Genomic DNA, 27,626 nt, shown 5'->3' with positions numbered 1-27,626 from the left:
TTCTCAGTGAAGAAGCTGTAACAGCAACATCAAGATCAATCTAGGAGGCTTCTCTCTGTAGAGTTCCCCGAATCATCCCTCATACCAACTTTTTCTCACTTAAGGAGTCAGTTTTTTTTAACTAAGACTCTACTGACCCCAGATGGCAAAGTGTGAGCTTTATGATCTGACCCAGAGGGACAGACGACTTCTGAGTCCAGACATCTCTATCCGCCAGTACAGGACAGTAGTTATGGTTCACCTTTTACTCCGGCTAAGAGACCTAAGAGGAAGGTTACCCCTAAGAGGAGACAGGAAAGACCAGTTACTCCTCCAAAGAAAAGAAGAAGAAAATTACATAGGATGGACCATTATGCTGCGGAAACTCGTCAGGACAAAGTAAGTTTATCTATTGTTCCAACGCTTTGTGGCGGGCAGGTCTGAGTTGAAGGTTTCCTTCAGTGCCTTGGTTTGAAAATCAGCTGAATATGTTAAAGAAAAAGACTGGTGTGTCATCCTTGGCTTTGAGTCCAGAAGAATCTGCTCCTTCAGAGGTTAACACTGATGTGAAGACTTCTTGATCTTTCAGCCAGAAAAAAAAAAACCCAACAACTTCTACTTTCTTTAAAGTTAGTTGCCCCAGACTAGTATGAATATTTAGGCTTGAATGAGTGTTAAGAAAGCTATTGGTTTTGCTTGCACTTTTTCACAGAATTTGTCACAGTTTCTTGTAGCCTTGGTTCTTGAGAACAACCCAGCAAGGTAGTCGGGGAAATCCTGAGAGACGGTATAGATTAGAACTCAATAGTATATTGGACTAGATTAGTGGTCTGTACCTTCCAAGTTCAGAAGAGGTCTTAGATGATAGGCAAGGGAAGAGCTGAGACAGAAGGAGAGAGAAAACAATGGGTAGATAGAGTTGGGTGTGTTTTCTTATAGAGATATGAGCAATGTGTACTCTTTTCATTACATTCAGAATAGCCTATAGGTTGTTACTTTTCTTGAAACCTCCGGAGACCTCCGAGGCACTATCTTATTTATGATGGTTTGAACTAATCACTAAGAAATAGGTTCTGGATTTTAACCTGAGTCATCTTTCTGACTGAAGAAAATGAATTTGTTGTCAAGGGTTGACAAAGGTTGTGCATTTGGTATTTCTTTGTCTAGGTGAAGGTCTTAGAGGAGAGCACAGTTTACTCAGAAGCAAATACCGCTAAGTCTACCCTCTGTTAGTCTCTTCAGATTATGCCGCACACATCATTATGAAACTTTCACTTGTGACTTACTCCTTGGGACAGAATTTGAAACACTGACTCCTGTCATGAAGAAAAAAAAATTTACACCTGATTTTACTGATGACATGATATGAGGAAAGGTCAAGAGTCATCTGAGAAGATGCTAATGGAAGATAAGATTATGTGTCTGAGGAAAAAAGATATGCCGATCCCTTCCGTTCTTATCTCTGTCATTTTGAGTGGATATGTGTGACTGTGGCTAAGCTGTCCAATTCAGCTGAAGTTCTGTCAAGTGTTTGTCTGATGGGATGTTTCTTGAAAATCTTTCCATTGCACAGAGATGAGAGGGAGAAGGAACTCTCTAGTAGGTTCTATCAGAAACTTCCACTTGAAACAAGAACGTGAGAGATGGATTATGATTCTTGTGCTTTGGAAATGTTCTTCAGAGAACTGAGTTTTCAGTTTTCGTTAGGCTAAATAAGAAACCTTCTAGAACGAGCTCAATGATTCACTTCTATTTAAGTTTGAACTCTTGTAGATTTTTATTTTACTCAAAATCAGCTTGAAAGGGACTAAATTGAGACGTAGTAGCTTGCTTCTTAGAAGTGGTCCTTCTATTAAGAACCTATTGTTGTCAGAAATTGACAGTAAGTTTTTTGGAACACTAGATGGGTCTCTTTGTATTAATGATGCTCTAATTTGGCATCCAGTGGAAGGTTACCATTTAACCTCAGAACTGCTTTTGATTCACTTAGCCTCCATCTTCTTGCCATGGTTCAAAGCCTAGGTGATTTCACGTAGGGAACAAGAGGCTTAAACTGTCCATCTGACTCACTCTCAAAATTCTTGGACTTAAAGAACATTGTTACATTTTAGAAAAGCCATTTTATCTCTAAAAAAAGAAGTGCCCTTAATTTTTCTATTTTTATGTCAAAGAATCTTGAAAGGGATTGAATGAGGAGAGGTTTTACATTCCTAAAAGAATATAAATAAAAATGCTTAGACCATGTTTCCATTTAGAAAGGCAGGAAAATCTCCCTAGACAAAGCTCTGCCTCTGGGCCTGAAGTTTTCTTTCCAGAATGTTTTAGGGGTAGAAGATCTATGAGATACTGAAAGGAAGAAACAAAAACCTTCAGGGACTAATTTGCTCCTTTTTCCAGATGACAAATCCTCTGAGGGATATTGACAAAACAGTGGGGCAATTAATGGATGGACTGAAACAACTAAAGCTGCATCGCTGTGTAAATGTCATCTTTGTTGGAGACCATGGTAAAGCTTTGTTTCTTTATCCAGATAGATAATGTTTCTGATGTGCTGGGGAAATCCTTGCTCTCAGAATCCCAGGTTATATTCTTCTTCCTCCTTCCCCCTTTCTTCAGGATGGAGAAAGAAATCGAACCGTGACTCAAAATTATGAGATGACCTGAGATGACCCTGCATACATTTTGATCAAAACCAGGGAATTCCTGTATCTTCCTATTCTTCGCAGGAAAAGCCTTCCTACAAAAATCTGTCCCATATTAAAAAGTTGCAGGGAATTCCCTGGCGGTCCAGTGGTTAGGATTCGGCGCTTTCACTGCTGGGGCCTGAGCTCAGTCCCTGGTGGGGGAACTGATATCCCTCACGCTGTGCAGCATGACAAAAAAAAAAAAAAAAGATTGTGATATTAAGAGCTTCCTCTGTGAATGTGACATATCCCTCCTAGCCACATCCCCAAAAGGAGCCCACAGAGTTCATGTGGCTAAAAAAGAAATCTAAATATGATTAAGAAAAGGTGGAGACATAGGCTTCTTGTCAAAGAGGTGACATATGAGAAAAGTGATTTCCATGCATTCATTGAGCGAATTCAAGACCCAAGTCAGAGGACCCTGGATCAGTAGAGAAGACTGTTAAGAGAGGAAGAAGCAGTTTAGGGAGCTGTTTTCTAAATCACTGTATAAAGTAGAAAAATGTATGGATCAAGAGCATTATAAACATACATGTCTATAGAGCTGGGGTGGGAGGGTGCAGCAGAGAGCATTCTTATTTCACAGGTGTGCAGACTGAGAGTGCCTTCTGCCTTCCAGAACTAGCAAATTGAAATCATGGCTCTGGAATATGGGGCTGCTCCCTTCTAGGAGAGGGTTTGGAAGAAGAAAATTAGTTGACTTGGTAGTTCTGTTAAGAAGGGCAGATAACTCTCCCTAATCAAAACTCTGCTCTGGGCCTGAAGTTTTCTTTATAGAATTTTCTAGAAGATCTATAAGAAATTAAAACAAAAACAAAACAAAGAAAACCCTAGAACTAATATGCTCTTTTGCAGGGACTAAATGTAACCATCTGCAAAATCATGTTCCATGAGTTTGACTCGGTGGAGAGCTGCAGATAAGACAGAGAATGGGGAGCCTGTGACACAGCTGATTTGATTTAAGTTGCCCAGAGGTGTCAAGAACACTTGCTTACATGTTGGAGCCATATGTCTAAGAAGTAGATGGGCTCCAGTGAATCACAGGCTGGAGCCCTGTAAAAGTCTTGGCTAGATTCCAGTCTGGTCTTGCCAGTGTGCAGGCTTCTGAGACGAATAAATGGCACAGCATCTCTTTCTTAAAAGGTAGTATTGTCTAGTGTTCCAGAGCCTGGGTTTGGGAGTAAGAATGAGTTGCAATGGAGTTCAAATTGCACTGTGCCACTTAAAAGCCTCTCCAAGTCTCAGCCTCCTGGTCTGTAGAATGAGAACACTAATACCACCAACACAGAGTTAGTCTGGAGGGTGAAGGGTGATGATGCTTGAGAAGCACTTTGAAAGCAAGAGAGATGGTTCACCACTGGGGTGGCTAAAGTGACTTAGGAAGGCAGCAAATGGAAGATTCTTCTAGTCCTCCATTAACATGTATTTAGAGACTTTCCCTTCCTGGATTCACATTGTGCTTGAACATAACAGCTGTTTATTGCTTCAGTTATTCCTCCTGAGATTTTAAATGTTAAAAGGCAAGATCTATAACCCTTGTGCTATGTTGGGATATGTTTTTCTCTCTCTTCCTTCCAATTTATATTTTAAAAAGAGGGGTCTGGATCTGGGATCCCAGAAGGTGATAATTTGAATTTCACCATATCTGGGCCACTCTGAGTTATATTTCTTTATTCTAAAACCTTAGGAAATCCTTTACAGAATCATTTAAATTTCCCCACTTAAAAAATATTTGGATACTGGATTATACAAAGCAATATATTAAACCTTTATAGCTTCATCTCATCTCGTAAATTCTGAAATGACAATAAAGTTCTCTTCCAGCCTCCATAACTTGTGATTCTAAGATTTGAGTTTGTTTTTATTTATTTTTTTAATATTGATCAAGAAATTCTCCTTGATGGGAGGCAGGAAACAAATCATGGGTGGGAGGGGGCAATATTTGTTGGTGAAAAAATTCCCTACCAAGACCCTTTTTATATTCTAGTTGCTAGCTTTCAGTTTTAACTGATTATATTGTTTACAGCTTGTTTTCAGCGTTATTTTGTTTTTCAGTTTGGGTGGTCACTGGGGCTGACATTTTTCTTTCTCTGTCTTGTTGCCAGTATTGTTTTGTCAGTAACATCCAAGGCCACCAGTGAAGGCAGAGTGAGGACTGGTGATTATGTACTCAAGTCGTGAGATACATTAGAGAGTTGGAAAATGACATTTTGTAAAAGAGACACAGCTATTTACACCACCCTTAGCTGGGAAGAGTTTAAAGCAATCTGGGATTTTTTTTTTTTAAAGAATAGATCTTTTACATAATGACAGTGTAAATAGATTTTTTTTTTAAAGATCACAGTTACTTCCTTTATCTTGTTGGTCTTGCTGAATGACTTAAAATATAATTGAGATGATGCATTTTCAGCCTTCTAGTGCTGCAAGATGATATGACTAAAGCAATGTCTGATGAAAAGATTATATAATGAAACATTCAACAATTCAAAGTCAAGTTAAGGAACCTCAAAAGAGAGGGATCCTCATGTTAAGTTGTGAAAAACGAATTAAGGAGAGGCCTGAATGTTACCTTTAGTGTCTGTGTGGAGATTTTAATTTTACAGTTGCCTGAAAATACTTTCTTTTCCCTCCCCTTAGGAATGGAAGATGTCACATGTGATAGAACCGAATTCTTGAGCAATTACCTAACTAATGTGGATGACATTACTTTAGTGCCAGGAACTCTAGGAAGAATTCGACCCAAATTTAGCAATAATGCTAAATGTAAGTTGACTCTTAAAATACTAAATTGTTAGAAGGGTAATTTAGTGGAGTGAGAAAGGGTTTATTCTCTGAAGCTAGACTACTTGGGTGGAAATCCTAGCTCTGCTGCTCAGCTGAGTGAACTTGAACGAGTCATTGAAATTCTAAACCTCAGTTTTTTTCATCTGAAAAAAGGGATGATAAATAACAACTAGCTCATAGGGTTGTTGTGAAAATGAATCTATGTATATCACTTAGAATAGTTCCTGGCCCCTGGTAGCATTATGTAAATATTTGCTCTTGTTTTTATCATGTGAAAAATACACTTAATTTGAGTCATGTGTATAACCATAAACTTCTGCTTACAAGAGACAAACTTTCCAACAAGAGGTTCAGGTTTACTCTTTAGCTCAAGTGAGGGAGTCCATGACAGGGTTGGCAAAAGTGCCCTCAGACCCTAAACCTTCCTAGGAGCCTGGTTGAAGGGAACTCTTTACCTTTAGAAAAGTGATTGACAGAAAGCAGCAGGAGAAACTGTTAAGTCCTTGGAAAGTGGCAGCTGTTTTGAAAGATTAGAAATAAAATAAACAGGAATAATCTTATCACTCCTGTTTTACACATTTGGGTTATGATATGCCACTGACGAGAACTTTGATTTATGGGCTAAGATGTTTTACATGCTGCCCAACCACCTAGCTTTGGAGACGTGTATCGTTTTATTGGAGGCATGCTGCATTTTGGGGAAGAAAAAAATCCTTTAGCATTTTTAGCCTTGGGAATAAGAAACCATTGGCACCAAGCATAAAGCTTTGGAAAATTAAGTTTTTCCCAAACGATGTTACTGAGTCAACAGAAATGGGAACTGTTCCAAGGTCAGCTCCAGGCAACGCTGTGAAATAAACAAAACGTTGGTGTCTCTGCCTTCTCCTTTCCGAGCCTTTTCTATCTTCCGTGTCCTGTCTTCTCTGTTCCCTTGAGCTAGGCAGGCCCTTGCCAGAGTGGCCTGCAGAGTCACCACGGTACCTCTTGATCTAGTGTTTGCATTCTAGGACTTATGCAAGAAAGTTTTTGTCTATTTGGAAAAGTATTTCAAAACATCAGTAAAAGTAATGGGGAGGTTGCTTTAGGGGTGGAAGGAAAACTTTCCTAAGGCTAATGAAATGATAACTACCAATAATTAAATGTCTTGTATTTAAAAAAACACGTTCATACATTTTATGAGAGATGGGAGAGCGAGGTGTTTAAGAGCAAAAACAACGGTGGCAGGATGTGTGGGTTCAAATGTTTGCCAGCTGCTTCACTCTGTGACCTTAAGCTGCTTAAACACTCTGTGCCTTAGACTTCTCATCTGTACCATAAGGATTTGGGGGAACATTAAATGAGAGGTTCCCTACATCTCACTTAGATTAGTGTTTAGCACATAGTCAAGCTATGTAAATGGTAGTTATGACGATGATGTTTTCGTCACATCACTCTTTCAGCCAGACGTATACACATTTTATTGAATCCTTCCAGTGGCCTGTGTGTTAGGTATTATCATCTCCTCTTATAAACGGTGGCAATCAAGGCTCAGAGAGAGGTGAAGTAACCGGCTAAGAGGACGACAGTCAGTGAGCGGCAGAGCGGGGATTTAAACCCAGATGCTTAACTGACTCTTAACCACTACCCTGTCCTGGGGGCCTCCCCTGCTCTCTGGGAGCTGTTAGCAGGAGAAGACTGAGTATTTCAGAATTGAAGGATTGGTGTCCCACACGTGGACTCAGGCATTTGTTATTTCCTAGAAGTTCTCTGGGATTTATCTGAGCACAAGACTGCCCTGTGCTATTTATTTTTCTTCATTATCGAAGAACATGAACTCATTCTGTTTGGTCCCTTTGAGGACTGTGGTTGATGAGGTCACTGAATGTAGAGGTTCAAAGCATGGCTTTGCTCAGTCAGATTGCCAGCAGGGTCCTAGTGTGCACGTTCCCCTCGTCCCCCGCCTCCACCTTCTAAATGCCAATTGGCTCGGTGAGGATTCTGATCGCACCTACATTCCAGCAGACTAGTTGTGAATGACCAGAGAGACAGTGCCTGCAAAGCCCTTACAGAGACCGAACATGGTATGGACACAATTTGGGTTAATTATTATTGCTACCATTATTACTTATTTTCGTGTCATTGAAAGATGCAACTCAATTTTGACCCCAATTTAAGGAGAAGGGAATCCACATTTTTTTATCTTCGAATTTCATAGCTTTAGAACTAAGATGCTGAACATTGTCTTTGAAGAGTGTATATTTATGCTGCAAGGCAAGCTTATTCACGCATTTGCACGAAACATGAACAAATATTTATTTATATTTATTAACAAATGTTTATTGAGTGCTTACCAGGCCCTGGGGACGCAGCAGGAAATGACAGAGACATGACCTGCTCCACTGATGTTTATAGTCCAGGGACGGTTGCCTCATGGCTGTCGGTATCTCTTCTGAACGCTGCTTTCCTTTTCTGCTGATTCTATAATGACATGCTGAAGCAAATTTTTGGAAAACAAAACAAAATGCAACCAACCTACAATCTCCTCTTTCTCCCCCCGCCCCCCCGCCAAAAGGGGACCATCAGATAATATAATCCTGTCCACAGTTTATACACAGCCGTCATTTACATAGTTTTGCTTTTAGCTAGTTCAGGGTATTGACTAAAATATCCTTTGTTTGTTGGTAGTGAAAATAAAGAAGGTGCATACGTGTGTGTGTCTGCAACTGGAAAGGGGCAGCCACCTATGTAATTAGACCTGTGATATTACCGAGGAAAAAAATTCCCTTTAGAAAAAATAATGGATTAGAAGATTCATCTTAAAAGTGGATGATGGCTTGTTTGAAAGATCTGCAGATACATAGGAAGTTACATTAAAAGCCCCAAATGCCCAGTTTAGTTCCTGATGTTAAATTTCAAATAAACTCAATCCAGGTTCCAGAGGGACCATTTGGGAGAATTTTAAAAAAGCAATTTACCCAGCAATACCCCAGTGCTCTGGAAGGAGGAATTCCCTTCCGGAAAGGTTGACTTGGACCTAGCAGGGACATTTACCATAGGAATTGTTCCTCTCATTTAGATACATTTCACTTACTGAAATTTTAAATACCCACACACAGTTTTACATATATTTTACACAAAATCTAAAGTGATAGGTCTTCTAGGAGAGAAAAAAAGAATCGAGTGTCTCGCTGCAAAAATGATTTCTCTCAGTGATTACTGTCAACTCTTTTGAAATCTTTCTCCTTCTCTCTTTGAACAGATGACCCTAAAGTCATTATTGCTAATCTCACGGTAAGTATTGCATGTCATCAGGCCTCTGCCTTTGGAGTAGCTTCCACACACTCATCTCCTGTATTCAACTCCCCTGTAGGCTGAGAGGAACATTTTCCTCACTGCCCTGCCATCCTGTATATTTGTTTCCCTAAGAGCTTTCTGGCCCATGGACAGCTGCAGGCTCCCTAATGGTCTTGGTAACAAAACAAAATGAGAGTATTTGACCTTGCCATTAGGGCTGAAAAGTATTCATTCATGATTAAACAGATCCTTACTCTTTCTGAACCAGATCTGCCCACCACCCTGTTCCACAGTTTTCCCATCCGGGATAGAGACCTTAAAGGCACATGAGACTGTAATGACATGGTCCTGAACATGCCTTCTCCTCCCTTCCCACCCCACCTCCCCATTCCCTGATTTGAAGCATTTGGGAAAAGCCTTGGAGTTTGAGCTGCTCTTCATGATGGTCTCGCGAGTCAGGAATGTATCTTAAAAATTTCTAACTCCCCTCTGATAACCTTCTATGTCTTCTTCAACATTATCTATTCCCCTTTGAATCTATTTGTTTTCAGCTTTTATCATTTGATAGGGGTGACAAATGCCATTTATTCAGTAATTAGCCTTTCGTTTGACTTAAAACCTCCTTCCTCTTTCTAGAGAGAATGTCTTGGACTTTTCTAGAAGACACTCCATCTGAAGTTCAATATCCATTTCTATTTCAGTGTAAAAAACCAGATCAGCACTTTAAGCCTTACATGAAACAGCACCTTCCCAAACGTTTGCACTATGCCAACAACAGAAGAATTGAGGACATCCATTTACTGGTGGACCGAAGATGGCACGTTGCAAGGTAACTTGGGGATAGGCTGTCCCTGATTCTCATCTTCATAACCGCCCCTTTGGCAGCTGGAGTGCTTTAAGGTCCTTAGCCATTATAAAAAGAAATCTCAGTTGGAAATCTCGTCGTTTGCAAAGAGTTTGTGTGCTGGATAAACAATTAGCCCCGAGACAATACCTCTCTGTGTTCCTGGTCTCAGCATCTTGGTGGCTCTTTGTGGCCTCTCAGTGCATCTTTGTGTGTTTGTCTCTCTGTTTTGTTTTTCAAATTTACATTCTATTCTTATTACTTGAGTAAGTCAAACATATGCCTGGGACATTGCCTTACCACACTGGACAGGTTTGGCCTCCGTTGACGAAACTTAGCTTGTAGCGACATTTATAGAAGAGTTCAGAAAATGTTGTTAATCTTAAAACCTCTGTTACCTCTGTTACTCTGTTACTGAACAGAGGCGTGTTTTACATTGCCTTAAATATTTCAGATGTTTGCCTTGTTTGGAACTACAAAAGACTCTCCAATATGGAAGAGACTATTCCTTGCTCTTGAATCTGATGTAGGATGTGTCTGGAAGCTCTAACCAGTTCCAAAGAGTTAATTATCCAAAGCTTAATCACTTTCACACAGACCTGGGGGTAGCCCTTTCCTACTCACTCTTTTTTTGTTTTTTCTTTTGGCTGTGCTGGGTCTTCGTTGCTGCGCATGCGCTTTCACTAGTTGAGGTGAGCAGGGGCTACTCTTTGTTGCGGTGCGTGGGCTTCTCATTGCGGTTTCTTCTCTTGTTGTGGAGCACGGGCTCTAGGCGGGGTCTTTAGTAGTTGCAGCACACGGGCTCAATATTTGTGGCACAGGCTGTAGGGCATGTGGGCTTCAGTAGTTGTGGCTCACGGGCTCTAGAGCGCAGGCTCAGTAGTTGTGGCGCACGGGCTTAGTTGCTCCGCGGCATGTGGGATCTTCCCGGACCAGGGATCGAACCCGTGTCCCCTGAGCTGGCAGGCGGATTTTTAACCACTGTGCCACCAGGGAAGTCCCCCACTCACTCTTGCTCTGACTTTCTCCTTTAAAAAAGTGCTGAGACGCAGTCTTAATTAACTTAGCAATAATTGAACAACTACTAGATGTACTCTGGCTTGGTACTTGAATGAATTTACAAGGGAGAGAAGATAACAAGAAAATGTGTGTCCTCTAAGAGCTTGAATCAGCATGGAACATCTAGAGAGACACATGTGACAAATACACAAATATCCTATTGTAATTGTCAGGGTGTACATAAAGTGAAATATGTAGGATTGTGAAGAGATATGTATGTAAACTAGAAATTATTGAGATCATTTAGAACAGACATGGGGAGTCTTCAAGGAAAAGTTACAAAACTGTGACCAAAATGGCTTGCCTGAGTATGGGGTGGTTTGGAAGAATGAGCAAATTTGTACCGTTTGTAGGTTTCGATGAAGAAAACTTGGGAGTTGAGTAGGAGTTAAGTAAAAGATGAAGATAGTTGAGCAAATTAGTGTAGACCAAAGCCAGGCATTTTAATTAGCAGTAAAGTTTTTCAACTTATGTCTTGCACTGTTGAGTTATTATATGCACATATCTTATTATCCCAAGCTGAAAGTACTTTACCTAAGAGCAAAGACCCCGAAGTTTAATTTCTTTGTTTTCCCCCAAGCACTTTACTTCAGTGCAATGTACCTATAGGTACTTAAGAAATATTTGTCTTAATAAACATGAAAGTGTTTTGGAAAAGTGCTGCATGACTCTAAGCAAAAGGTATCTTCCTGTCTCAACAAGGGAGCTCAGATGCTTTTGATGTCTAGAGAGCAAGGTTTCCATTTTCTGTTTCTAAATAGAGGTACTGTCTAGGTGAGGCTTGGCTCTTCTTAGCTATGCCACTATTACATATGTTAAGCTTATGACTCAGTTATGTTCTCTAGTGGTATTACTAGGTAAATCTGTTGACAGGTAAATTTGTATGCAAACATTTTTATAGAATACAGGTCTCCATTCATTGATTAAAATCACATATTTTTAAAGTGCCGACTGTGTGCTTAGCATGGAGCATAGTGATGGGTGTGTAGAAATGAACCAGACAAACACGGCCCCAGAGTGGAGAGTCTTACAGTCCTGGAGCTAGTGAAGCACATAGGCAGACAGTTGAAGCTTTGTGGCAACCCTGCATCGAGAGTCTATAGGTGACATTTTTCTGACAGCACTATTTTTAAATTAAGGTATGTGCGTTGTTGTTTTAGACATAATGCTATTGCAACTTAATATAGTATAGTGTAAATATACCTTTTCTATGCACTGGGAAACCAAAAACTTCATGTGACTCAGTTTACTGCGATGTTCTCTTTATTGTGGTGGTCTGGAATCGAACGTGCAGTATCTACAAGGTGTGTCTGTACCTGTGACCAGGGCTTTGCTCAGTGCAAGCACGAGGCCTGAGGAGGGGACCAGGACTTCAGGTCCCAATTTGTCCTGGGCTGATTGTCAAAGCAAAAGCACTTGGGGCAAAAGAACAGCATCATGTTTTCGTCAGCGCAGGAATGATGCAATTACAATGAGAAGAATATATTTGTAAGATCCACTCCTTAGAGATATTTTTTGTGCACTGGTTTTTTTTTTTAATCAGAATGATTTCATGAGAAATCCTGACTGATTGTACAATTGTTTCACTCTAGGAAACCTTTGGATGTTTATAAGAAACCATCGGGAAAATGTTTTTTCCAGGGAGACCATGGATTTGATAACAAGGTCAACAGTATGCAGGTATGCTCCTGGAACTGTGAATCGAAGTGTGTTTTAGTGACTCCAAGAAGGGATGGGAATGGTGGTGTGAGTGAAGCTTGCAAAGCATTTATAAATCGAGGAAGGGTTGCTACTAGATATTAGCAATGCCTAATTGTTTTGTTTGTTTTCTTTTCTTTTGGAAGACTGTTTTCGTAGGTTATGGCCCAACATTTAAGTACAAGACTAAAGTGCCTCCGTTTGAAAACATTGAACTTTACAATGTTATGTGTGGTAAGTCATTTATTTCATCAAAACCAAGAAAACAATCTTGAGTTAACGTATGAACTTCTTTCAATGTCGGAGAAAGAAATGAGGTGTCTGTTTTCTGGGATCACCTCATCTTTTCACACACAAAAAATGTTGTAATTTGCCCATTGGTTCAAGAGACAGAATATCATCCCCTTCTAAGGCTTCTTTGTCTTCCTTCAACAGTTGACTAACGGGGAGTTTTCATAGTGTTGCTGTTGGCAGTCTCTGGCTGATCTAACATAGCATTACAGTTTGACACCAATGGTCAGAGGCTGGGTAAAGCAAGAGTTCGACACAGAGCTTTCTCCCACCTCCATCTCTCCCATTGCCGCCCAGTTAAAATCTCGCCAGCTTGTATCCTGGCCAGCTATTTATGTACGCCTAATTATTTTTCTTCCTTGAGTTTCTAGTTGCTGAATGAGGACAACTTTTCCTATTTAGTAAGGGAGTGCCAGTCTGGTGGTTAGAGGGGGAGTCTGAAAGTCGGGTCTCCTGGGTTCTTTTCCCATCTTGGCTGCTGGCTCGCCCCTGCCCCACCCCTCAGCTTAGGCAAGTCCCTGTATGCTCGCTTGGCAAGCATTTCACTTGCTGTGAAATCAGCCTGTTCATTTCACAGCGGCACTTTAGGGCACAAGGCCAAAACCTCCTCTTGTCCCCGTACTTCTGTGGAGTGCATGAGAGGGCAGACTAGAGGTTATTTATTGATTATAAGTCCCGCTTCAAAATTCGGGAAGAAAAGTCTCCTTAGACTTTTAGAGAAGCAGAAAGGCAATGATACTGAGGCTGATGGTCCTGGGTTGTAACTATCACAGACATAGGCAGTAGCTAAGTAAGGCCCTATTTCTTCACTCTGTCTTTTTGGAAATGTCTCTCTTTATAATCAAGCAATGAACATACTATTTCAGAAAGTTGTTGCCAAGACATGATCAGGCAAGAATGATTTTGGAAGTAAGAAGCGAGCCTACAGTCTAAATTTGGTTTTATGCTATTCTAATTTGTGTTCCAAGTTTTCAGGCCCTTGGAAGGTGAATGGCTTTGACTCTCCCTATACCTCATCAAAAATATTTACAAAGTACCTGGCTCCTTTCTTTCTTCTCGTCAGATCTCCTGGGACTGAAACCAGCTCCTAATAATGGGACTCATGGAAGTTTGAACCATCTCCTGCGTACTAACACTTTCAGACCAACCATGCCAGAGGAAGTTACCAGACCCAACTACCCAGGGATTATGTACCTTCAGTCTGATTTTGACCTGGGCTGTACCTGTGATGATAAGGTAGAGCCAAAGGTAGAAATAATTTTTCATGTTTATCATGGAGGAGCCTATTGGGTATAGGGCAGTGCTGTCCAATAGAACTTTCTGTGATGATATGAATGGTATATCTGTACTGTCCAGAATGGTAGTCACTGGTCAGATGTAGCTTTTGAACACTTGGAACTAAGTTTTTAATTTCGTTTAGTGACTTTAAATTTAAAGAGCCGTATGTGGCTCATGGCTCCCACATTGGACAGCCCAGGGATAGATAATGAAGAACAAAAAGTAAAATTCAGGGCTTCCCTGGTGGCGCAGTGGTTGAGAGTCCGCCTGCTGATGCAGGGGACACGGGTTCGTGCCCCGGTCCGGGAAGATCCCACATGCCGCGGAGTGGCTGGGCCTGTGAGCCATGGCCGCTGAGCCTGCGCGTCCAGAGCCTGTGCTCCGCAACGGGAGAGGCCAAAACACTGAGAGGCCCACGTACCGCAAAAAAAAAAAAAAAAAAAAGTAAAATTCATAATGCTATTCTGTGGAATCACAATTCCCAACCAAAATGATTTTTTTCTTTTTTTTTCAACCTGGATCACATGTGTATCAGTCATGGTTCCAATAAGAAACAGATGGCCCATGCAGAAGAGGTTTTTAAAGAAGGCTTAAAGAGATTGTTTCAATCACGTTTAATGAGAAGACTGTTTCAAAGGCTGGCAGGGTAGAGGGAAATCAGTGAGGGATGCTGAAGTACCCTGGGGCTAATAGGGTACCAATCCTAGGTCTCAACAATAAAGGGAGGGAGCAGTTACTGGCACATGGAGAAAGAGCTATATAGGAAGGAACGTCGGAATTTGGTAGATGGGTGCAGCTAACGCACTGCAACCTGGTAGAGGGGAAGCTGGGGGAGTAAATCCACCCCTCCCAATCCCCCGCTGGTACCTCTCATTGTTGGAGCCCTGCTAGAGGGCAAGCTTGCTCTCTGATGAGTCCCTAGAGATCAGTCTCCCAGGGCACAGAGCAGGGTAAGGAAGGGTGTGGCCGGGCAGGCGTTGGGGGTGCAGATAGGGACCACCCAGCACCTCGTGTTTGGACAGTTATTGAAACAAGCAAACTACACATGTTCAGTAATGATTTGCTTATTGAATTTTATATTGATCAAAGACCTTTTAGAGTTGCCCATCAGTGCTTCTGACAGCAAGATACAACCAGTGTTACCACTAACACTGGTTAGTGGTTGAGAGGGTTCCAACACAAATCAAAGCAATTTTATTTTTGCATGTGTGTTTTTTTTTTTGCGGTACGCAGGCCTCTCACTGCTGTGGCCTCTCCCGTTGCGGAGCACAGGCTCCGGACGCACAGGCTCAGCGACCATGGCTCACGGGCCCAGCCACTCCTTGGCACGTGGGACCTTCCCGGACCGGGGCACGAACCCGTGTCCCCTGCATCAGCAGGCGGACTCTCAACCACTGCGCCACCAGGGAAGCCCTGCCTGTGTGGTTTTATTACAGGCAAATGTGTGATCTTTCTATTAGACCTCATAAAAATGGAAAATAATTTTCCCACTGGTCTATCCCCCTCCCCTACCATTTGCTACTTTCTAGGATTCCTTGGGGCCTAGGAGCCACAGTGTGGGACGCCCACCATGGGAGGAAGTTTGCTCTTCTTCCCTACCTCCTTCCCTTTATTAATCCTTCCTACTTTAGCTCCTGATAAGAACTAACAGGGCTAATTAGTATAAAGTAGGTAATTCTAAGACCTCAGCTGGAGGAGTTGAGTTGCCAAAGTCAACAGGAAGTGGTCTTTGAAGTGAATTCTAGTTATATTTTTAGAGGCATCTATTAGCTGTATCTTGTTTTCTGAATTACCTTTCTTCTGCGAAGCAAGAAATATTTTGGTTATTTTACCTTAAGCCGTTTTAGTGGGGTTCTAGATCATCTTTATTTTGTCAATGGGTTTCTCCAAAAGACTATTTTCCTTTTCTTAAAAAATAAATACAGACATACTGAAAAGGTATAGAGATTAATAAAATGAATACTTCAATACACACATTGTGAGAAAGAAAACATTACAGATTGAATGGATACTCCATGTGACATCCCACACCCCAATCCCACGTCCTTTCTACCCCAAAGGTAACTAATATCCTGAATATAGTGTATATAATTGCCATGTAGGCCTCTATACTTTCACTCCATACATATGTATCTCTTAAATAATGTATTAACTAATTTTTAGTATATAGTTCCCTAAAATAACCTATGGGATAGCTTTGGATATCTTATATTTTTATGTAAATGCTGTTATACTATATGTATCCTGCATTTAGTTGTTCATCCTTGTATTTTTGAGATTTATGCATATTAATATGTGAAGTTTTAGCTCATTCATTTTTACCATTAATAATTAATATTTAATTATATAATTATACCATCACGATTCTATTCAGTTTCCTATTTGAGAACATTTGGTAATTTCCAATTGTTAGTTCTTCCAAACAATGCTGCAGTAGACATTACCGCAAATGTCTTTTTGTAGACGTATGCTAGAGTGTCTCTAGAATATATAGTGGGAGATGGAGTTGCTGAGCCGTGACTTTTCAGAACTGCTGAGTCATTATGTTTCAGCTTTAGAAAAAGCAATTTCATAACTTGGTTTGGGAATCACTTTAGTGTACCTAGAGATTAATCCGAAATATTGAGGCAATATTCGAATTAATTTACATATATGCGCCCTAATCGTCGTTGTCGACATGGGAGGTTGGTACCATGATTATCCACACTTTTAAGGAAAGGAAACAAAATCACGGAGAAATTAAATAACATATTCGTGACCATAGATCACTAGGAAATGGAGCCTAAAATTTCATTTTGAGATAAAGTAGTAAATACTCTGCAGAGTTTATGGTATTGATGAAGTTTAGGGTCCTGTTTTGAATTTAGCTGGGTACTAAATAGAGAGAAGGGTGCTGGAAAGAAAAAACGTTTCTGATTTGCTTTCTCTTCTCTTTTCTTTTCTTTTTTTTTTGGTTTTCACACATGAAGAACAAATTGGATGAACTCAACAAACGCCTTCATATAAAAGGGTCTACAGAAGGTAAGGAGTTGATGGAAAAAACAACCAGATAATTTTGTTTTCTAGCTTCCAAAAATTGGAGAGACTTCTTATTTACTTCATAGTGTAAGCACAATATTTTTTAAAATTCGAATTTGGATTGCAAAGTGATTTTTATACCATCTGGCAAAAGGTATTAGTTTATTCTATGTACACAGGTTGCCAGCTGTGTAATAAGTCAGAAAAGTTCCATTACCTTTTTTTTTCCTCAATAGCTTTTAAGCCCTCTGAAAAGCAGAGGGATTAAATATACCATTGTGCATCTGATGGGTCATAAGTTAAGGTGCTTATGGGGACTTCAGTGAAGGGAATGGAAGTCACAATTATAAATGGTAACAGCTGGTACCTCTACTGAAGCTTACCAACCTGCAGAGTCAGTGTGTATGTTATGGGAAGGGATGTACAGAAGGAACCAAATCAGAAATCTCTCTTCAAAGAAGGATTATCTTGAGCCCTAACTCATTCTCCTCTTATTTTACGTACAATAATAACCCTCCTGTATTAGTCAACTTTTGCAAGCTTGTGATGAAAAAAGAGAATCTCAGTGGGCTGTGCATTTCTTGTTCATATTTCAGGATGCTGACTATAGGCCAAGTGTGGCTCTGCCCCATGTGTACTTTTTATTCTGGAATCTAGGCTGAAGGAGCAGCCCCTAGCTGGGACATGCCCTTCTCGTGGCAGAGGGAAAAGAGGAATGGCAGAACCAGGCAATGGGTCTCAACACTTCTGCTTTGATGAGGCATCTGTCACTTCCATTCCCAGTTCATTGGTGAAAGTAGGGCACATGAAACCAGTGGAGTAGGGAAGTATATTCTTTCCACAAGGACACTGTCCTACAAGTCACTTGGCAATGGGTAGGAGTATATAATCCTTTACAAAAGAGCAGTAAATAATTAGGAACAATAATGCAATCTACCACATAAGCTCTTCCTTCTGGTTTTGAAATCCCAGGAAAATTAGAAGAGATTAGAAGAAGACGGAAAGGCTCCTACACAGGTTACTACAGCAGGTGGGATAGCATCTTGTAACAGCAAGGGAATGACCAAAAGTGTATTAAAAAGAAGACAGAGATCAAGCACAGCAGCCCAAGTCATGCAGTAAAGATGCACGTAGTCAAGTTCTCGTGAGAGCGTTACATGAGTTATTAGCTTACATATGGTTCTATTTATCGTACGTGCCATTTCCAATCTGATTAAGTAAAGGTTGAGGAAACCAGTGGAATATTTTATTCACTTGACTTATTTCCCCTCTTTATAAAGATCTTCATGTTTTTTCTTCTTCTCTTTCTACATCACCACCCTCCCGGTTCTCTCTTTGATGATAGAACACACAGACTCTTTGGCATGTAATTGGATGAACACGGCTTTTGAGATAAGACTTAGTTGATGGAAGGTACACAAATCCTTCACAAATCTAGAAGTGATTTGAAGTGTTTGACATCAAACCTCTAGTGGACTGCGGTGTCATTAGAATTGGAAAAATTACAATGCTGCCAGGATCGAGGAGTATGGAGTCTCATGACTTGAGTTTTTTAAATATTCACTCACCAAGGCAGAGAAATATTACTGAGATGTTTCTCTTCTAAAAGTCACTAATGAAATAGTTAATTATGATAACTTTGAATGGACTCTAATGTTTTCGCTGATTCAAGCTCTGACTATTCATGGTCCTAAAACATTTCCATCTGGGAAAAAAATCTTTCATTTAGTTTTTTCGTGACAGTGTGCTCATAGGACAAAACCAGTCCCACAAGTCAGCATAGACAGTGGCCTCAAACTTCTGAGCTTGAAAATAAGAGGCATCTTCTAGGTGAATCACTGACTCTCAGGGCTGGAAACAGCCATAGTTATTGACCTCACCGCACCATTGCTCTGCTCAGAGGTGAATATGTGTCTTATCTCTAGATGATTTTATGTCACCGAGGCTTAAAGTTTATATACTTTCATGGAAATGGGCCCTCACGTGTTTTTGTTGAGCGCCTACCCTGGGCTGGGAGCTGATTTCTCTGAGACGTCTGGTTCTGTCAGCTGTGTCACCAATAGTTTCCAGCATGTAACTTCACAATGGTGACATAAAATGTTAGGGGAGGATCATGGTAGCACACCTTCTTGGTCTGCTCATGGCCTAATGGGATAGTCTCTAATGATACAAGGGAGACTTTATTTATTTTTATTATAATTAACAGTTTAATATTCAATAGACTTTTGGTAAGGTTGTTTAAGTTTATACAGCATTGTTTTGTTAGTGTGTATAATAATGTCTATTTGCAATTGCCAATAGCTGGAGTGATACAAGATAGACTTTAAAACTATTACATGAAATTCAAATAATTATATATCATTGCCTTATTATGTGCAAAGCATTTGCTCATTTAGATTCTAGGATACATGTAAGCCTCGGTGTTCTCTCTCCTGTCTCTTTCTCTCTGTCTCTGTCTCTTGGTGTCTGTCTCCTTAAGGGTCTTGTCTCAGTCATTTCTTCAGCTGCAAAGTGACATTTTCTTAGTCTGAGTTCTTTCAGGCCTTTATGGTGAGTCCTGGGTCATAAGTCTAGTCCCCCACTGGAAATAGTCAACGTCTGCTCTGCTGGAGTAGAACCTCGTGAATTCGAGGTGCTGTATGTGTTGTGCTCAGAGCGATCACTTCCCCTTTCTGGCTATCTCTAATATATATTGAGGCTTTTAAACCATTTTGTAGACCTGAAGTTCTATACAAATGTAAAGTTGTATTATTTTCCTGCCGAGTTTTTAAAAAAAATACACGTATAGGTAGCTGATTTTTTCAGAATAAACCACAGGCCATGCCCATTCCATTTGTAACATTCATATGTAACTGTTTTAATGTCATATGACATAAAACCACTCATACATCTGTACCAAACACACATGTAAAAGCTATGCATTCCAACAGTGAAACAACCCAGGGTAAATGTGAGGTAACAAAACAGTGGTATATTAAATTAATCTTAGGCTATATTTTATTACGAATACTAAACTTACAGAATCAAGTCCTGTACTAAAATGAAGAGGAAGAACAGATATGAGCTTCAAAAACTGGGATCTAAACTTCTTGCTAAAGCTTTACTATTTCTACATTTGTAGTGAATTCCGGATCTTAATTGCATGGCTGCTTTTCTGGATCACATGTATGTAATGTCTTGGCAAACTTATTGAATTTTCATTTTGTAATCCATGAATCAATGGATAAATGAATGAAATTGAAATATTTAAATTTCTCACAGCAAGCAATTCTGGCACTTGAGCCAGGTATAATTTTTACTGTAAGAATAATCGCACTATTTATTTTCACTTTAGTCTTTTCTCTACTAGCATTGCTAAACCATGTTTTGTATTTTCTTAGTCAGGTTGACATTCACTATCACCTTTGTGAGACAGGGAATTAAACATCCTCTTAACACCTATGTGTTTGGCTCCTTATCACACGCCATGAGAAATTAGTTTGGTTAGAAAAATGACTTCAACACTAGTAATTCTTGTTAACTTTAAAGCAGTCCTGAATAGCTAGAGAGGGAATATTAGGCAAGTTATACATAGAAAGCCAGTTCTTGAAAGTCATAAAGAACAGTATTTTTTTAAAAAATAAAACAATCAGGGCTTCCCTGGTGGCTCAGTGGTTGACAGTCCACCTGCCGATGCAGGGGACACGGGTTCGTGCCCCGGTCCAGGAAGATCAGACATGCCGCGGAGCGGCTGGGCCCGTGAGCCATGGCCGCTGAGCCTACGTGTCCGGAGCCTGTGCTCCGCAACGGGAGAGGCCACAACAGTGAGAGGCCCATGTACTGCAAAATAAAATAAAACATTTATTTATCCACATAGATATTTGGCATTGTTGGAGGTAGAGATACAATGGTAAACAAAATAGATAAAATCCGTGTCCTCATTAAGTTATTATTTTATTGTGAGATTTAGCCAGTTGATGAATTACAGCATAGTGGTTTTTTTTTTTTTTTTTGGTACGCAGGCCTCTCACTGTTGTGGTCTCTGTGCGGAGCACAGGCTCCGGACGCGCAGGCTCAGCAGCCATGGCTCACGGGCCCAGCCGCTCCGCGGCATGTGGGATCTTCCTGGACCGGGGCACGAACCCGTGTCCCCTGCATCGGCAGACGGACTCTCAACCACTGTGCCACAAGGAAAGCCCCGAGAGTGCTGTTTCTTGACAGCATTGCCACCTGAAAGTTATGGTTTCTAAAAATCTTAGTCTTTATTTTTAAAATTAAGTATGCATGTTAGTATGCTTGTTGCAGTGATTCATCAATTCAGTAAATATTTCTTGTCTGATAGTGATAACACTCACAGATCTGCCCAAGTCACCCAGTCTTCTGGTATTATCTTTGATTGTTCCTTAGGGTTTCCCTTGGATTCTCTTAAAGTCACTTACTTAGTAGCTGTGGTCCTAGAATGCAGAAACTCCTTGGAAAAATCCTCATTACACAAAATAAAATCAAACTTTACAGCCTGACTTTTAAGATCCTCTTTACCTTTTGTTTATAGCCTCCAAATGAGAGCTTGTAGATATACTGTTTTCAAGTTTGGTTTAAGGGTAGCCTTTAAAACAAAACCAACATCTTTTTCTTTTGGGTAGAAGAAAACCCATTTTAGATTTTGTACAGAAATGCATAACCTTCAGTTTTGTTCTGAAGGACCTCTTGAGGGTAAATAAGGTGAATAATCACCTTCCCCTAGGATTATTGTAGTATACTTTTTTTTTTTTTTTTTGCGGTACGCGGGCCTCTCACTGTTGTGGCCTCTCCCCTTGCGGAGCACAGGCTCCAGACGCGCAAGCTCAGTGGCCATGGCTCATGGGCCCAGCCGCTCCGCGGCATGTGGGATCTTCCCGGACTGGGGCACGAACCCGCGTCCCCTGCATCGGCAGGCGGACTCTCAACCACTGTGCCACCAGGGAAGCCCCAGCGTAGTGTTTTAAGGGTTGAGGTAAGAAAGAACAGGACCCTACCAGAGGCATCAAATCTAATCCCAGAGGAGGTTGACATGGCAGTAAATGCTAGTAGACACTTCTAAGGCAAAGGAGGAGAAAGGACGTAGGAAAAGGAAAGACCTTGGGTAGAGACTTTGTGGTAAAATGTAAGAGCATAATATTGTGGGAGTAGATGTTTAAAATAAAAACAAAAAAGAGGAGAGATTTTCATGTGGCTCTCAAGTCAGCCAGCTAATCTGTGGGAATATGAATCAGGAAGCTGAAGAGGGAAAAGAAACACACACTCAAGTCTGGATGACCAAGTTTTGGAAGACAAAAAGAATGAGCGCTGGGGAAGTCCACACCACTTAAAAAGATTTGCCTCACAGTATTTTGCCGACGTGGTATCTGGAGGAGAACCGTGGCATGTACCAAAAATGCCAGCCACTATTGTAAACAGGGAACTGGAGTGTGGAATGGAGGCTCTGTCTGGAATTTCACGGAGTAGGAACCCAGCCTGGGAAGACACAAGCTATCCTAGATCCATATCAAGAAATCACGAGGAACATATTTCAAAAGCAGAAGATTGCAGGCTCATCTCCAGGGTGGCTGGTCTCTAGATGAAGCACTTATGTGTCCAAAGAGTGAGCTTCAAGTACACTCTTGTGGCTCAACAAGGGACTTTTTGCTAAACAGAAATGCAATGGGTGACTTGTCTAAGATGTCATAGGGAGTAGCAGGCTGTGACCAAGAACCTGTGATTGTTTGATACCCTGATAAACTGAAAAAGGGAAATCTAAATTTTGTTTCTGGACCTTGAAGTGTTTCTTACTGCAAAGATGATTTCACCTCTTTCTTAGATGAAGCTATTATGCAATAGGAAGACCCAAGTAGATTCTTTGGGTCAGTTGGGGAACTTGGTTGGATATTAGGAGACTGCCAAAGCCACTACATTTTTTTTTCTTCATGTCATACATGCTCAGTTAACAATTGAGAAAAAGTTAGTCAGATGATGATATATTTGGGCTCCAACTGTGTGCCAAAAACTGCAGTTGTGCATATCTTGGGAGCTATGACACCCACATTTCCAAAGAAAATTGAGTTTCTACATGCAGAGCAGAAGCATGAGTAGAGATGGAGAAGCTTAACTGGAGAAATCTTTCAGGAGAAAGTGACTCTTAAGATGTCTCTTCCCCTCTTGTCCTTTTCTCCCTCTCCTCCCCATGTCTCTTTCATGGGAGCTGAGCTATGTGACCATATTATTTGTCATCCCCTTTTGAAGGTGAGAAGGACAATTATGCCAGGGCAACAGGCATAAATGGGATGTGGGGTCACTCTGGCTTAGCTTCATAAGTTCTGTAAGGTCCGTACTGATGCCACCTCATCCCCATCTGCGGCATGCCTCATGCTCTGTTTTCCTGTTCCACTATGTAGATATCTCTGATATAGTGAGCAGCATATTGCATTTTAGTTATTTATGCCGTGTTTGTCTCTCTAATTGAACTGTGAGCTTCTTGAGGGTAAAAGCTCTATCTTTTTTTTTTTTTTTTTTTTTTTTGCGGTATGCGGGCCTCTCACTGTTGTGGCGTCTCCCATTGCGGAGCACAGGCTCCGGACGTGCAGGCTCAGTGGCCATGCCTCATGGTCCCAGCAGCTCTGCGGCATGTGGGATCTTCCCAGACCGGGGCATGAACCCATGTCCCCTGCATCGGCAGATGGTCTCTCAACCCATGCGCCACCTGGGAAGCCCAAAAGCTCTATCTTAATTGTCTTTACCAAGTATCTCTATTCCATAGCCCAAGGCCTGACACAAAGAAGGTACTCAGTATATGTTTGATGAGGGGGGAATACATTAATGAAAAATTTGGAGGGAGATAAGTGACAGGACTGGTGGAGAAGTTATTCCCAGTAGAGAGAAAAGGAGTCATATATATAATAGCATAGAGTTGTTGACAATGATTATGAGCAGTATTACAAATCAATCAGCCTTCATGGAATGGAGTGCTGTGTTGAGGAATGGTGAGAAATAAGGAGGAACCAGAGTTGGTGGAGTCTATAGATTGTCTAAGAGTGTTGATTGATGGCTGCTCTAAAGAGGGGTGTTGCATAGAGGACTATGGCTGCTGTTTTGTTGTCCTCTTAATGGGATAGATTGGATAATATGCCAGGTTTGCATCTGAGCTTGGAGGAATGTGTTGGGTAAGCATTAAAACTTGAATGATAAAAAGAGAATAGCTTCTCAAAGAATCTTGATACTTCTGCTTCCAGCTGAAACCAGGAAATTCAGAGGCAGCAAAAATGAAATCAAGGAAAACGTTAATGGAAATTTTGAAGCTAGAAAAGGTTTGGTTTGAGTTTTGAAGGAAAGTCTGACCTGGTAAACTGCTCCCAAGTACTACTGTTATGATTTGCTGGCTTTTCATTATATTTCATTTATACGATATTAGCATATTATGTTCTAATTCTTAGGGGTGGGTCCCCAAATTTGGTAGCTTTACCAAGACTTCTACATTTACTGCAATGTTGACAAAGCCCAACTACCCAGAACAGGCTTGTGCTGTGAACTGTGGGCTGTTTTGCCTCAAATCAGCAGTTCTACTTGGGAGGGTCTTGCAAAGTAATCTACAAAGGGTTTTCTCTGTTACTTGTGTAGAATGGTAATACTTTAATTAAAGCAACATGTATACATAATTTAGTAAGTGCCAGAACTGACTTTTTTCTAATAGAAATCATAGTAAAACAATTTTTTTTTTGGATTATCACTTAGGGGATTGTGAATTGCCAAAGCCTCAGTCTCTCAATATTTTGGTCTGCAGGACCCCAATTTCTATGAATCTATGGCAGTTCTGACTTTAGCCTGTCTAAAATGGGCAGATCAAGCTTGAGGCATTTATTGTGGGCGTAGAATGAAGGTTTGCACATTAATCTCCCATGTCTTCTTCCTAGAAGAATAAAGCTTCAAACCTTTATTTTTTCCTAAGAGGAGAGCTTCCTCTTAGGGGTCTGAATCTACATTCTGGGGTCTTAACTGAGTTCTTTGGTAACCGATGACCTCCCTTTTGTATTTAAAGGATCCCCTTGAATGCCACTTATTTTATCTATACATGTTCCTTTAAGTTCTTACCTAAAGAGTTTTCCTCCATGTCACAAAGCTACTTACTTTAAATGCTCATTAGTACTCACTTTTTATGCTGAAATAATGCATATTTGAGTTGCAGTTTACAAATAATGATCAAAGAGTACCTTCCTCTTAATTAAATCTTTGGTTAATTTGATGAGCCTTTCCAGGGTCAAGTGAATTAATTCTATAAAAATCTAATTGTCTTGACTTCCCATTCAGCTGAATCATTTCAAAATTTAATAAATAATTGTCTTTCCCATACAGATTAAAATTCTTTATAACTGAAAAAAACCATTCAAATAAATATGGTATTTACATTACAGTTTTGATAACTGTAAGCCTTGACCCACGCTTAGGTGATCAAATAAACCACAGAAGTGTTAGGAAAACTAACCTGATTAAATTAAGAAGAAGGAGCTACATTATTAATAAGTAAGCAAGCAAATCGTGGACAATTTGTCTCTTTCAATATTTCTTTAACATTTGATGTACAGTTTAATATGCGTTTAAGACAGTTTATTTTTTTCTTTCCTAGAGAGACACCTCCTCTATGGACGGCCTGCAGTGCTTTATCGGACTAGATATGATATCTTGTATCACACTGACTTTGAAAGCAGTTATAGTGAAATATTCCTAATGCCACTCTGGACATCGTACACTGTTTCCAAACAGGTCATTGAGAAAACTGGGTTTCATGTTCTTCATGTCATTACGCTCCTTGCCTTAAGATAATGATTGTTTGCTGAACAGAATTGTCTTAGACAAGATTTTAAGTTTTCCTGATGAAAGAAATCCTATATTGGATCTGTTGTAAAATATTTTGAATTAGACTTTCTGCAGTGTTCTAAAAACTTCATGGTAATAGGTGAAATAGCATAGCATACTAATTCTTTTAGTTTTTTTTTACTCTGCTCGACATGATCCACTAGTTACAGAAGCCACCAATATCTGGCCATTTGTTTTAATAGACTTTATTTTTTAGAGCAGTTTTAGGTTCAGAGCAAAACTGAATGGGAGGGACAGAAATTTCCCATATACCCACGGCTCCACACATGTATAGCCTGCCCCACCATCAACATCCTGTTCTTTTTTAATGAAGGTTTTTATGTCGGGGTTTCAGTTTTGGTAAAGATGAGGTAAGAAAGTTTATATCAGGAATTAGAAAAATTCATTGGGCAGTTGAACTACGCTTTTAAACTCTGAATACAAATGACTATTTCCACTGCCCCAAACACAGCTTCTTATTCATTTGTACTCAGGCACATACAATACATATATAGTCTTTTTTTTTAAAATAGGAGATATGTCTATATTATTTCTCAGAATATTATTTTTTAAGCTGTCTTATGTGGAATCTCATTTGTTATATCAACAGTGAGATTTCTGCCTTGCGTATTATTGTTTCACCTAAGACTGATCAGAGAGTCCTGCTACTAAAGACATAAGAGTTAAAAAGTTACTAGCTTAGTACATTTAAAACTGAGGTCCTTAGAAAAAAAAAAAAAAGAGTCAATATCAGAATATGAGCTATAGTAAAAGCTAATGGGGCTTTGATTCTGGCTGTCTGGAACCAAACGATCTGGCTTCAGTATTTCCCTGTTGGTTTGGTGTTATCTCTGCCATGGCATTGCTGACTACCTGTGACTACCATACAGGCTGAGGTCTCTGGCATCCCTGAACACCTGACCAATTGCGTCCGGCCTGATGTCCGTGTTTCTCCGAGTTTCAGTCAGAGCTGTTTGGCCTACAAAAATGATAAACAGATGTCCTATGGATTCCTCTTTCCTCCTTGTAAGTTACAGATAGCAGGATCTGACCATTCTAGAGGGATGTTATTTTGTGGAGTCTGGCGTGTGCAACTTGGTATTTAGGATTTCAGTGGTTTTTAGGTTTTCTAAAAAACCTAAAAACCAGAGGGGCGCTCAAGAGATTGAGGAGATGAACTTCTCTGGGAGCCTTCCAAAAGCAGCCGCCAGAAAAGAGACCAGCTTTCACAAATCCTATTCCCGGGGAATTCTAAAATGCAAGGGAATATTCTGTGTGTCACCTGACATCACTAAATGAGCATCTGAAAGTGAAATAGGAAATTATTGACATAAATCTTTTACATAATACTATAGAGGTGATCTCTTAAGAATACATGAAGCCCTTTAATTCTCTCTCATTACCTTGATGACATTTTTTTAAAAGTCCAAATTATGCCAGTGAAATCAAAGAATTCTTTTATAAAATACTTAGTAGACCCAAGACTAAGTAGGAAGAAAAAGAATCATAAAAATTTGTTTAAGGAGAACTATTGAGAAAAGAGATTGAAGAAAAGAGATTGAGTGGGAAGGGAAGTAGGAAATGGTATATAAAGAATGGGATAAGTAGGAATAAAAGAGTAGATACATGCATTTCATGCTGTTTGGACCATTTTAGAAGATTCCTTTTTTTATTGATGTCGATTTTATTATGTAATGGGCACTATTTGTTTTCCCAATGTTTAGATCTGAGCTCTTTGCCAGAAACTAAATATGATGCATTCCTTGTAACCAATATGGTTCCAATGTATCCTGCTTTCAAACGTAAGTCTAATATTTACCTAGTAGACTATTATTTGTGGAAAGAAATGTTTCTAAATTTACCACTTACCTTTCCTA

General features: G+C 40.2%; 1 protein-coding gene across 4 annotated transcripts in view; it reads left to right on the top strand.

The window, feature by feature from the left end:
* Positions 1 to 27,626, top strand: part of ENPP2 (ectonucleotide pyrophosphatase/phosphodiesterase 2) — a 109,041-nt gene that overhangs the window by 71,001 nt on the left and 10,414 nt on the right. For 2 of the 4 annotated variants that reach the window (XM_027092546.1, XM_027092547.1), the window contains exons 12-23: positions 2,377 to 2,485; positions 5,301 to 5,426; positions 8,686 to 8,717; positions 9,422 to 9,549; positions 12,216 to 12,303; positions 12,468 to 12,555; positions 13,676 to 13,860; positions 16,860 to 16,911; positions 24,132 to 24,206; positions 25,520 to 25,656; positions 26,640 to 26,775; positions 27,474 to 27,551. In XM_027092546.1, the coding sequence (XP_026948347.1) occupies positions 2,377 to 2,485; positions 5,301 to 5,426; positions 8,686 to 8,717; positions 9,422 to 9,549; positions 12,216 to 12,303; positions 12,468 to 12,555; positions 13,676 to 13,860; positions 16,860 to 16,911; positions 24,132 to 24,206; positions 25,520 to 25,656; positions 26,640 to 26,775; positions 27,474 to 27,551 (1,234 nt within the window). Of the gene's footprint in view, positions 1 to 222; positions 379 to 2,376; positions 2,486 to 5,300; positions 5,427 to 8,685; positions 8,718 to 9,421; positions 9,550 to 12,215; positions 12,304 to 12,467; positions 12,556 to 13,675; positions 13,861 to 16,859; positions 16,912 to 24,131; positions 24,207 to 25,519; positions 25,657 to 26,639; positions 26,776 to 27,473; positions 27,552 to 27,626 lie in introns of all 4 variants that reach the window. The other 2 variants (XM_027092549.1, XM_027092548.1) reach the window with 2 other exon arrangements.

Source organism: Aethalodelphis obliquidens, unplaced genomic scaffold (genome assembly GCF_003676395.1).
Source record: "Aethalodelphis obliquidens isolate GAN/ISIS:26980383/991018 unplaced genomic scaffold, ASM367639v1 scaffold79, whole genome shotgun sequence".
Lineage (NCBI taxonomy): Eukaryota > Metazoa > Chordata > Mammalia > Artiodactyla > Delphinidae > Aethalodelphis > Aethalodelphis obliquidens.
This window is presented reverse-complemented; position numbering and strand designations above follow the sequence as displayed.